At 40.2% G+C, this 12,869-nt stretch overlaps 1 protein-coding gene across 2 annotated transcripts; it reads right to left on the bottom strand.

The window, feature by feature from the left end:
• Window positions 1–3,221: 3,221 nt before the first annotated feature.
• Window positions 3,222–9,753, bottom strand: vsx2 (visual system homeobox 2). Of its 2 annotated transcripts, none has more exons than XM_065947725.1 (5): window positions 8,227–9,753; window positions 7,847–7,931; window positions 7,215–7,338; window positions 4,613–4,793; window positions 3,222–4,312 (listed from the first exon to the last, which is right to left on the bottom strand). In XM_065947725.1, the coding sequence occupies exons 1-5, from the start codon at window positions 8,648–8,650 to the stop codon at window positions 3,873–3,875; spliced, it is 1,254 nt and encodes a 417-aa protein (XP_065803797.1). In that variant the 5' UTR covers window positions 8,651–9,753; the 3' UTR covers window positions 3,222–3,872. The 2 variants fall into 2 exon arrangements, with proteins under 2 accessions (XP_065803797.1, XP_020485609.2); XM_020629953.3 differs by having other exon boundaries at window positions 3,222–4,249; window positions 8,227–9,223.
• Between the last annotated feature and the right edge of the window lie 3,116 nt (window positions 9,754–12,869).

A 12,869-nucleotide genomic window follows, 5' to 3' on the forward strand; every position in this document is an offset into this window, starting at 1 on the left:
CTCATATCCAATGTAACCAGCTTGATCTTCAGTAAATCTGCTCTATCATAACCTCCCATTCCACTCTCAGAGGATTAAATAGCTGTGCACTTTAGAGGAATAATCCTAACCCTGTATGTCTTGGCCTCAATAACTGAATTGGGTTGAGGGTCTGAGGTGAGCGCTCAGTCTATTGCAAACCATTTCAGTCACGCTGCCACAAATGGTTATTAATCTCAGGGAGAATTGTGAGGAATCAATTTGTTTGTTCATATGGGAATATGATTGCCAGAAAACCACATAGAAGTTATGGTTATAGGCCTATATTTATGTATTTAGGCAGTGGAGGAGAAAAAGGTCGGGTTAGTAAATGCCTACAGTAAATACTGATTGGAATTTAATTTGTTTTACAGACAAGTAGGCCTATATCAAACATTACAATAAGTATTACTACAAAACATACTCAGTTTATCTTGTGTTGACAACAGAATTAAAAATAAGCTATAGGCGTCTTAATGTAGAATGCAGCACAATTATTTCCGTAGGCACTATAACATATTATGTTATAGTCTAAAATGAAAACAATATTAAATGTTTATCAGTTGCAGGCTATACAGCTACCATAACAAACCATTAAAATCTTGATCAGATCATAGTCACCACAAACAGCAGTATTCATGCTACTATATGGCGGCTGTGGCTCAGTTGGTAGAGTCATCGCTGCTCAACCAGTAGGTCAAGGGTTCAATCCCCAGCTGAGTAACACTTAACCCTGCATTGCTCCTGCTGCTTCGGTGGAGGTGTATGAATGGATTACTGTTGTACTTAATCTATGATGTACGTTACTCTGGATAAAAGTGTCTGCTAAGTGAATTGTAACATTGTACCATACCACACACAGCTCATGCTGGCTAGCTAGCAGCTGTATTTGAACAGTAGCTTAGCCAAACAGCACAGACAGAAGTTGTTCTCGGCTCACGACGGAAACTTACTGTAAAAAAAATGCAGCTTGTTCAGACAGCCCTCTTCTTCTCCGTCCTCTCCGCATTTTCCGTCGCCTGTGGTAACACCATGTTTCCATGTTAGCCTATCTGCATTTCCCTTTTGTCAATTTATCAAAAGAATCGCGTCACATCATCAACTGGTTAGCACACACTTATTCTATTACAACGAAACAAATTGACTCTTGTAGTGGGCCTAACTCCCAGTCTAGACACTGTTACAGTAATGTTGTTGTCCTGCAAATTCAAACAGACTTGAAAACAAAACCAACCAATGAAATCAACCAAGCTGTGCATGCATTAAAAAAAAGTTGTATTTAATTCAAGCTTAATATTTAGAGATATCAGTCTCATTCTCCTTTGCCACCATAAGTGCTGCATGAATTTCAAGAGACCATCAAGAGTAATCATCCTGAAGGGTCAAAAGTGTAACGTCAATTTATCTGACTGTTGTTGAGACATTTAACCAACAGACACGACCATCAAACATTGCCAACATAACGCCATGTTGCAGAATGGCTTTTATCAGGTATAATACCTGATGAAGGTCAGTTAGACCTAACTGTTGTATGATCAAATAAATAGCCTACATCAGCGTAAAACCAGACCGTGTGCATCTTGTCTTTAAATGTGACCCTTCTCTGACGCACCTGTCAAACATTCAGGTATGAAGAGTTTGTATTAAAGAATGGCTTTTTATCCCAGCGTCAACCTTATGCTGAAAAATTAAGCCAATGCGGAAGTGCAAAAAAATGAATTTCCTCAGTTCCTCAAGTGTCCATTTGAGGCTGGCTGCAAAAGCCACGGAAGTCAAATACATGTTAACATGGCCATTTTAACAGCAGAAAGAAAACGTGTTTACAGTCTGGTACAAAAATGTATTTTAGGTCTACTTTTGTCCAGTTGGACGTTGGTCTTGTTCATTGTTTTATCACATACTGTATGGGGGGTTTAAATGATCAGTTTTGATTTTATATTAGGTTAAGAGTTATGAATAATTAGGGGTGTAACTGTTATGACTGCAAGTGGCCGCGTTATATACTATATACTTTAGGTTGACCAATGTTAGTTTGAGACAAGATTTTCAATATGGCGAGCGACCGCCATCATTTTCAAAACTCCCCTTCAGTATTAATGGCTGATGTCACAGAGACCACATCCATGTTTTATATAGTTTGTTTTCATCTCATAATCACTGATGACTTAACATTTGGTGTGTGAAATAATTTGAAATTGCTTCCTTTGTTGCGGAATTGTTAAACAAGAAAACAAAAAAAAAACTAGCCTTTACAAAGTAAAGTCCGGTTAAAGTGGTTCTGCCTTCAAAATTAATATTTTTTAATAGATTACAATTCAGGCTTTGGTCTGCTATGTTTGAATAAACAGAACTTCCTTTATGTTGCAACATGAGCTAAATTTAAAAATAAATCTTATGAATATCATTCCTTTTCTTATGTGGTCAAGCTTCTTACTCTACAGACTGATTAGTGTAACGTCAGGGTTCATTTTATCATTCTTTCTCTTACAACACTCTGTCACACTCCAGTCCATTCCCCAGCCTTCATTAATTATAGTGTGTATCCTTATCTCTGTCAACAGTATAATTAGCAACCTTTTACCCATCTTGTGACATTATGGTTCCAATCTGAGAGCCATTCAGTGTTGAGACACACAGCAGCATACCGATAATAGTCGCCCCTTTGCCCCTTGAAATTGCTCTCTGTTTAATTGGAGTAGAACTCATTAGGAAGCTCAATCGGCTAACTGATGATGAGGTGTAAAATGTGGTATGGATTAAAGCTAGTGCAGACACATAGAGGTGTTGTTAAGCTGCGCCTGACACAAAGTCAGAAAAAATGAAGATTGCCAACAAATAAAGCTGTTAGACTGTGGCTAAATATTTCAACAACAGGATGAAACAGCTTGATGATCAGCTGGTGGTAGCATCTATTAAAGTGATTAAAATCAGAGGGAGGTCATCCTACAATAAGGATGCTTTCACTATTTTTTTCCCTCTTGTGCCAAAAGTACCAGTCCCCTAGTTTCATCTGAAATGGAAGGCTCTGAAGTGCAACAGATTATAGAGACCAACCCAAGCATGTAGCTGTGGACTCTAATGAGCCCGGCAGAGCAGCAAGTGACAACAAGAAGATACTCCAACAAAGAGGGCAACTTCTCTCCATAAAAGAGGCCTTCAAAATAAAATCCTTTTTTTTTTACACATTTAGACAGCAGAAAAAATAGACAACAAAAAGCCACATTTAATAAAAGGTGATTTCTATTTTATGCTTTATATTTGGAGTTATACATATGTCTGCAAATGAAAACACAAACATTTTTAAGACTAGAAGAAAACATCTTTCGAAATGTGCCTTAGTGCCAGAGATTAATATATCAAGTATGTACAGCGCGATAAAAGAGAACAAATACTTTCTTTCTCTTTAAAGAGTTCTGTCGGCGGGGTGGTTCTGATCTCACGTCACAATTTAGGAGCTGTACAATCGACTTTATAAACAAATGTTCAGGATTGAAATATAGACCTTGAGACTGTTCATTTGTAGTCCCTAAAGTGTGCTCTAACTGTTGTTTTTTAATAAACTGTTGCTCGTCTTGCTCTACATATAATTATGGGATCTATATACACTAATGTTGACAGTTTTATTTCCAGTCAGTCAAATTTTCTTTGCTGTTTTGTAAGCGAAAAACAACTACGTTTGGAATAAATCAGAAAAAGTGCATTTGCATCTTATGTGCAGAGCCAGTTTAGGCCAGATCAGTGTTCTTCCAAAAGAAGTCCAGTTTCAGGCCGCTTTAGAGGAGTCAAGGAGGAATGAAACCAGGAATGCTGGTTTAGTCTGTACACATACAGAGCACCAGTCCTCAGAAAAGTCTTTATGGACTCCTCTCCTTATCTGCTGGACTCACAGGGTCGCAAGTTTTCTCCTCAGCCGCCTGTCTCTCTTGTTTCCCCTCCTGTAGTCTCTCCTGACAAACGGTCCCCAGCACTTTGGCACTGTGCTCCTGTGCTTTGGCTCTGAGTGCAGCGATGCTGTTCTCTCTCAGCTCCTCTTTAGAAATGGTGGACGTGACCTCGGACCTCTTCTCCTCGGCCTCAGCTTCCTCTGCCCTCTGAGAGCTCGGCTGCTGCTGCTGCTGCTGCTGCTGCTGCTGCTGCTGCTGCTGCTGCTGCTGCTGCTGCTGCTGCTGCTGCTCGTCGCACTTTCCCGTGGGCGGGGGAACTGCTGCCTCCGAGGACTTTTTGTGCATCCCTGCAAAGAGTTGCGGGTATTCAGATTTAGAATTGCGTCTGTTGATTGGTAAGCCATCTTGGACTGAAAATAGCAAGCAAAAATAGTTCCAGTTTAGAAGATAATGTATGAATGGAGGATGACGATGCATGTCCAGATTAGAGGATGAAAATATTTGATTTAATGCAAAGTCCATGTCATGTACTCATTGGTCATGCTCTGCAAAATAAATCATCTACTCTGAAAAGAAGGCCTTTTTTTGTCTGCATATCTGTCCTTTTTTTTTTAGGGGGAAACACTTCACTGTAAGTTGAATCATGGTAAATTGACACCATGAGACATAGATGCTGAATATATGTGGTTACAGTTTGGAGGCAGCCTCACCAAGCAGCCATGGGGCGCAGGATTCCATGATGCCGTCCTTGGCAGACTTGAGGATGGACTCCGGCAGGGGGATGGAGTGCCTCACCATGGCTCCATACAGCCCGTACTCTGCCATCACAGTGCTGCGGCCCCAGCACTTCTCCCTCTTCCTCCACTTGGCTCTGCGGTTCTGAAACCACACCTGTGACATGAGGACACCCACATTGATTAATAGTTACCATCACTCCAGTCTCACTTCCAACCGTGACAATCAAGTCCCTTAATCCATGGCCTGCAGAAGTAAGTTTTGAAGAACTTGGCAACAGGACAATTTCTTACTCTTGAGCTGAGATTTAGTCCATTTCTCTAACGCCTCTTTGAAACTAGGAAGATGAACTCTTAAAATTGAGAAAATAGCTGCAGTAGTCCAAAGTGAGATTGTTTGTCCTGATTAAAGAAATGGCACAGATTAGATGATGAGTCTACTCCCAATCATTGGAAGATGGTGGAGCAACTAGTGTAACTTTTGACATCAGAGGAACCAGAGTTAAGATATACAGCAACCTCCAGGATTATTTGTTCTTTCAAAGGTTGCCAACAAACCACATTAAGTTTTTAAAAGGCTTTTCTCAGGAGGGTTGGAATAACAAATTATTTGCTGAATAACTGTTTCATACACTTTCTATCCGATGATAAGGTAAAAACGTTGGTCTGACAGGTTGGTCTGATTTCTTTTTACAGATATATTGCATTTCAGTATTTAAGAAGATATTTTAATTTTCAACCATTGTTGAAATCTTTAGTGTGATCAAAGTAATTTAAGATAACTAGTCCTGTGTTTGGATTAAGTATATGGATTTCCCACCATAGAGGCTACAGGTGAGAGGGATCTGTGCCTCCAGTCAGAGCTCATCTCCTGCTACCTGTGCTACCAATATAGAAGCTCTGGCACATACAGACACTTCACAATGCTTCAGGGCTGTGTGTCAGCTCACACACACACACACACAGAGAGAGAGAGAGAGAGAGAGAGAGAGAGAGAGAGAGAGAGAGAGAGAGAGAGAGAGAGAGAGAGAGAGGATTCATTGATTGTAAAGCAACAACACAGGATGGTTAAACCCTGCTTAGACTGCTCTGATGGTTGTGAGAGGGAAGAGGGAAGGGGCTGCGACAGATATTAAATTGAAAACGATCAAACCTTTTTTATCTTCTTGGTAATTCTGATGATAACCCTTATTTCATACAAGATACTTTTTTTTTCAGGAGAAATTGCTTCTGTGGCCCTCAAAAGAGAGACGTGTGGAAGCAGGAGGAGGAGTGACCCTGGGGCACGCGGAGGCTGATTGAAAAATAAGTTAATTTCAGGCCCAATCGATGGCGGCCAGGCGGGCAAATATCACGGGAAATTAAACTACCGGGACTCGAGGGAGCCGCGCTATTGACCCGTGCTAATAAATTCAATGTAGTTATTTCATTTGAACTCCCCGCGTGTCTCCTGCAGCAGCCTCACGAGCCAGTCTGATTTAACTAATTACACTCAATGAGAAAATTGGGTGTTAATTTTATTTAGGAGGGGAGCTTATTTATTTATTTCCTTTTTATTATTTATTCTGTTGCAGCGCGTAATGAGAAAGAGATTAAAAGGCGGCCAGGCAGATGGATGGTCCGGGTCACACCGCAATCTCCTTCCGCCTTGATAGCTTGATTAGGTCGTTAGCGGCTCCTTTACGAGAACAAATTGTTTCACATCCAACTGAACCTGATGAGAGATGATCTGCTGAGGAGGAGGAGGAGGAGGAGGAGGAGGAGGGAGAGGCTGCAGGAGCGGGCATACCCCCCCATCAATGTCTGAGAAACTTGTACACATTATAATTTGCTATTCTATAAAGACCTATATTTGTGGTGCATATTCACAAGATAAACATGCTATTTCCTTTAAAAGGCATATTTATGTTTGAATATTTATCAGGCTTATGATTTTAGAAATAGAGGTTATCATTTCGAATATATCTTATAGACCTATAAAATAATTATCTGATATTTATCATTAAAAAAAAAGAAGAATGAATAAGACTCTACCAGACTGGTTTAACTTTATTGAAAAAAAAAGACAATAATTTGATAAGTCAGGAATTTGAAAGATAGCCTAAAGTCAATTAAATGCGAATGATCATTTAGGGCTAATTTTTCCAATTATTTCTTTCTTTCTTTCTGTCTCTCTTTCATTCTTACTTTCTTTCTTTAAATGTGTAGATTTGAATAATTGTGGTATATTTCCATTATGGCCTATTAATAATTATAACGTTCAGATGTTGCATTATTGTAGCAGGCCAATCATTGGCTAAAGTAGGTTATCACTTCAATAACCTTATAGCCCCTTTACAGATTTCAGAATTAAGACATGAAATAGTAAGCCTATAGTTACTTATAAACCTACAAGTAAAACAATAAGGGCGAATAATAGATAAAATAATACATTTACTTAATTTAGGCTACAAAAAATTACTTTGAGTTCCAGATTAGAGGACAAAAAAGTAAAAAAAAAAAAAAACTATCAATTGTGGAATGAATAATGTCAGATCATAATTTTAAAACAGGGTATTAATTGTGAGTATATGATCACCTGTATCCTGTCTTCAGGCAGCTCTGTCTTCATGGCCAACATCTCTCGGGCGTAAACATCCGGGTAATGCGCCTCGTTAAAGGCCTTCTCCAGCTCGTCCAGCTGGTACGAGGTGAATATGGTTCTGTGGAAACGGGATATATTTCTAAGTACATGGACATTTTAAAACTTTATACATAAGGGCCTCCAGGAATAATTTAAATTAAAGGCACAGGCCAATGTGAGTTCAATGATTAAGACACCGAATGAAACTGAAAATATTTCTAAAATAGCCAATTAAATTAAACAGAGAGTATTTGATTTGTAATGTGAATAACTGTACAAACTTAAACCAAACCAGGCAAGCCAGCTCAGGATAAGTTTCACACTTTTTAAAGTCAATAATAATGATAATAGAAAATATAAACAATCTGAGGCTAATTAGTAGGCCTAGTCAATTTAAATCAGTGTTTGAAATATCACATTTTCTGTAGCCTATAAATGATTCCATAAAAAACCCCCACAAAGAATAAAACTATGACAGACTGAAATACCGTAATCGTGACAATTGTGTAAGGGTTGAACGAAAAAGAAGAACTCAGTGTGTAAAAATGAACATCATAATCCGTTGTTAAGCAGAGATCCACACTAACCGATGACGTCTTTTCTTGCGTTTCTTGCTCTGACTCATTGAAGACTTTGAGAGTTTCCGTTCATTTGAAGATAAATCCTCCGAGTCTAGATGAAATAATAAGAAGAAAATTTAGAAAAAGAGACTGTTAACAATGACTAAGAGCAGCTTTCATTTAATTGCATTGATGTTATTTCATTTATAATTATCAGACAACTAAAATAATGCTATTCAAAATAATAGGACTAATAATAATAATAATAATAATAATAATAATAATAATAATAATAGGCCTAATAATAATAATAATAATAATAATAATAATAGGACTAATAACAATAATCATCCGTCTGCTCTGTGATCATTTATTTATTTTTCAGTATTACAGTGTTTGCAGCTGACCTGAGCTGGCGGACTGGCTGGTCTCCAGCGGGCCCACGGACCTGCTGTGGGGCTGCAGGTGAACATCATGTGCGTCCTGCAGCACCGTCTCCAGAAAAGCTGGCTGGCTGTAAAACGACGGAATTCCACCAGGACCGATTAATCCCATCCCCACACCCATCCCCATTCCTCCGGGGCCCAGCAGGGACCTGGCGGCGATCAGGTGCGCTCCGGCCGGTAGACAGCCCAGCGGACTTCTTAGTGCCGCGGACGGCTCCTTGTTCAGCCCCAGAATCTCCTGGATGCCGAAGCCGGTGCACCTGGGTGGCGGATGAGGCGCGCTGCTCTTCGGCTGGTGGCTGTTTGTTCCTCCATTCGCTCCCAGAGAGGTTTTCTCCGACAGATTTAAACTTTCCGACAGCACAGCACCCTGTTTCCCCGTCATGCTGTGTGTGATACAAGAAAGGCCTTTATTCTTACTAAACCGTCTCACAGGATGGTCCCCAGTGCATGGTCCTCTATGCCACACCAGAGTCCTTTAGAAAATGGTCCTTTTATCCAACAGGTCCATCCCAACAAGGGGCTGCCGCCAGCAGCCAATCAGGTGCAAGGATTCAGGATTCCTGTGGATCATGGATGCATTATACGCCCTCCGAATCATATCTGCATTTTTCTCAGGACTGTATGGATAAACGCGGAGAGGATTTAGGCTAAAGAAAGAAAGGAAGGAAGGACGGAAGAAGGGTGCAAGAAGAAACACGATATATGGAGAAAAGAATGACATTTGACAAGCTGATTCTTTGACATATAAAAACGATATGGGACATTTTTTAAGCAGACTAAACTCACTGCAGATATAGTAATGCATAATGTCTATTTCTGAATGCAGAAAGCCAATCTACATCGTTCACACCTCAAGTAGGCCTGTACTTTGAAATTGTGTGGGCTGAGAAAATTACCTCAATCTCTAAGAATAAATCAGTATTGCCTTTCGCTGACACACACACACACACACACACACACACACACACGATAATTGATCTCCAGATGCTGTGAGAAACTCATCACACGCGAATCAAAGAGCCTCCCAAATACGACAGCTGGACGACATGGAGCCGAGCGCGAGCTGCAGACCTGATCCCACATCAGGGCTGCAGAGATTATTCCAAACTGCAAACCATACATACAGAGTATGAGACACGAGTAAAAGACTTTCACAATAAGTTCCTTTTTTCTATCACTTAATTAAAAAAAACAACTATATTTTATGATCAATGTAATAGTAATTGTCTTGCAGTCTGATCTATATACAGACTCAAACTTTGCCCCATAGCCTAATGGCTAATTATGGCTTCCATAGAAAAGTAACGATGTTAACTAAAGGCCATTCATGAGTCCAATATCATAAAAGTAGTTAAAAAAAATAAAGACATGCTTGGAGGTTTGGGTAATGTTGTTTCTTTAAATAATATGATTGATGATTTGATGTTATTTAAAAAACGCCATGTTTTCTTCTTGGTGTTTTAGTTGCAAACAGATAATAACAGTGTTGAGTTTCTGTTTGAGTTTAATTTTACATATTTGTGCCAAAAATAAAAAATCATGGTACCTATGGATATCCTGTTGTTATTTTTCATCATTTATATCATGAATTCACTTGGGAAATGAAAGGGGAGGTAGAGATTTGCATATTTTAGTTTACGTTTAATGTATCGGTTCTATAAACTAAATATGGGTATTCTTCTATATGGGTATTCTTCAAAAAAAAAAAAAAAAAAAGGCCTATAAGGAAACCCTTCAGTAAGAAAATGCACATGCGCATAATGGCCTACTGCGAGAAAACGCAGAAAAATCGAGTCACGTACCTGAGAGGATGCTGGTTAGATGTACACAGGCATTGCGGCTCAAGCATAATGTATGTGAATAGTAACTGGACCTTTAAGTCATATTTAATATCAAACTGTGTGAAAGTAGCTGCTGATTAAAGGGAGAAAATGTTGCTGCTGCAATTAGTGTCCGGCCAGTTGAAAGTAATTGGAGCCTATTTAGTGGAAATTCTATTAATGAAGAAATCAGTGTTATCAGGATATGCTAATGACACATCAGCCTGTTGGGATAGAGTCGTTTATTAACACAGAGGCTGTGAGTCAGGATGACCTGTCAATTACAGGCGAGTTACTGCCACTCTCACTCCATCATCACTCCTGCTGAAATCCAATGGCTTCTTTATTTTTGGTTTGTTTGAGTCCTCTGTGTGTAGCTTTTTAATAATCCATCTCCTCTAAAACTGTCTGCTCGCTGATTTACATGCAGAGGAGAAGCTGCCTAATAAGGCTCGAGATTAAGGGAAGATGTAGTTCAGTCATTTGTGTAGATTGGGTTTGCCCATCAAAGAGCTGCAGGATCTGACGGCTGCAGATTAAAAAAAAATAACAGCTGTTGGGACATTTTTGTTTATTTGCCACCCCCCAAGCCCCACTTCCACCTCCACCTAATCACCATCGTCTACACCAACATCTCTTTTTCCCTCCCTCCCTCCTCTCATACTTCTTTGCATTTTTAATTGAGTAATGGAAAAGGCAAATAACGTGTCCTGTTCAAATGGATCCGCACATGCTAAATATGCAGTGATGAAGACATAGTCTGTAACCTTCACACAGCTGTATTACTGCAGGTCGAAACCTGATGAGCAGCTGTAAGAAAAAACGCCCACTACAATGAATATCACATCCTGCTGATGCGCCTGGAAACGCATGAAACGCATATTCGATAATGAATAACTTTTTCTTGACTGGAAGGTCAAAGCAGATATTACTTTATGCGTCAAATAATCCCCAGACATGTTTTGCATAAAAGAATAATTTATTTTACGGACTTCTAAATATATATATTCAATTCAATCCTCTGCCTATCCGGACAACGCTTTATGGCATCAACGAGTCTGGTTCTGCTCGAGGTTTCTGCCGGTTTAATGGATGCTTCTCTGTATTGCCGAGTGCTCGTCCATGGTAGATTTATGTTGCGTGTCCAAATAATATAGCAAACTTTACAGTCTAGACCAGTTTTTTGTTGTTGTTGTCAAGTGTCCTGAGATTGCTTTTGATATGATTTGGCTCTATTTGAATAAAAAAAACTGATTGATTGCTTGATTGATTTAATCATTGGCACTTCCTTATTAGGCTGATCAAAGTGTGGTAAAGCCATTTTTAGTAATTTTTTTTAGTAATGAGGATAGAAAAATGTGGTGTGGTTCAGTAGTGCTTTCACGCTGCTTCATTGGAACCGGCTGCAGAAAACTCGATGACAGCACACATGTAGAGTCGAGTCAGGGGAAAAAAACTCGAGCACAGTCGGAGCCTCTGCTTTCCCAATGCAATTTGTGGGGCGTGATGTCCACCCCCTCCCCCTCCCCCCCTACCGCCCCTCCTTCCCTCCCTCCCTTGTAGGCTACAGAGAAAGTTTGCAGGCCCCGCAGCTTTCTCATGGCTCCCCAACAATGGCATGTTTGGTAGCTGCCCGTCTACATTGCTTAATTAGGCGAGCAGTTGATTAATTTGCCCTAATTGACAGCTAATTTAAAGACTCAAGGCACATCGGATTGACGTTTGTCGGGGCACAGAGGCTATGTGAGGTCACGGCAGCGCGCAGCGGAAGGATGGTGGATGGATAGGTGGATGGAGGAGCTGGGATTTTCCCCCATTCCGTATGGATGAGCAACTCTGCAGGGACTGACCCGTTTCTTCAGCAGGCTGGAGGCAGGCAGGCTGAGGGTGACAGGCAGCCAGCAGTGCGTGTAGCGTATTGAGGATGTCAGGTCGCTTACCACATCAACGCTCAGCTCAGCAGACTGCATGCTCATCGGTCAGCAGCAACAAGTGTCCGCATGCAACCAGTGCCAGACAGCAGGCCACATCCAGGTGCCTATTGAATACGAGCAAACATGTAACAGGGAATAGCCTTAATTACAATTGTATACTTGTTACAAGGCATAGTATCGTTTCATAAAATAGTACAATTAAGGTTTAGGAAAAAGTGTATAATTAGGCTCGTTATCACGACAGTAAAAACAAAACATTTAAACAGACCCAGCGCGGTATCTAATATGGCCTATAGGCTTTAACACCCTCACGTTTTCCCCATCAGAAAACCCCTCTTTTAATCATATTTACCTGGATGAACAGATCGCTTGTAGGTCAATTAATTTTTTAACTGATTAGTTGGCACTGTCAATCCGTCTCCATAAAATGGAAAGAAAATAACTACAATATTTGGGTAGCATTACAGCTAGAAATGCAATACAAATTTACAAAAGCCAAGGAAGACCTACAGGCTACAACATTAGGGTCAGTTTAACTGAATTGGCTCATCGTCCACCTTCCATCAATCCAAGAGTAGGCTATCATTGACACAAGGGGATTTTAATAGTGTGGTAAATAGAAAACTACATTTAAGGTAAACCCAGATAGATATGTAAAACACAATTGACTCTTCGTCCTCTCGCTGCCGGTCACAGCTGCGTTCGAGGCTCCTCGGATATCTTCTCAGTCTCGTTCAGCTCTAGCAGAACACACTGGGAAGGAAGTAACCCTTTTTTTTTCTTTTTTAAACCTGCAGATTGTTTAAATTATCCACGTTAGAATCACAGGGGTGAATCAGGGTCCGCG

This window comes from Labrus bergylta, chromosome 18 (assembly GCF_963930695.1).
Source record: "Labrus bergylta chromosome 18, fLabBer1.1, whole genome shotgun sequence".
NCBI lineage: Eukaryota > Metazoa > Chordata > Actinopteri > Labriformes > Labridae > Labrus > Labrus bergylta.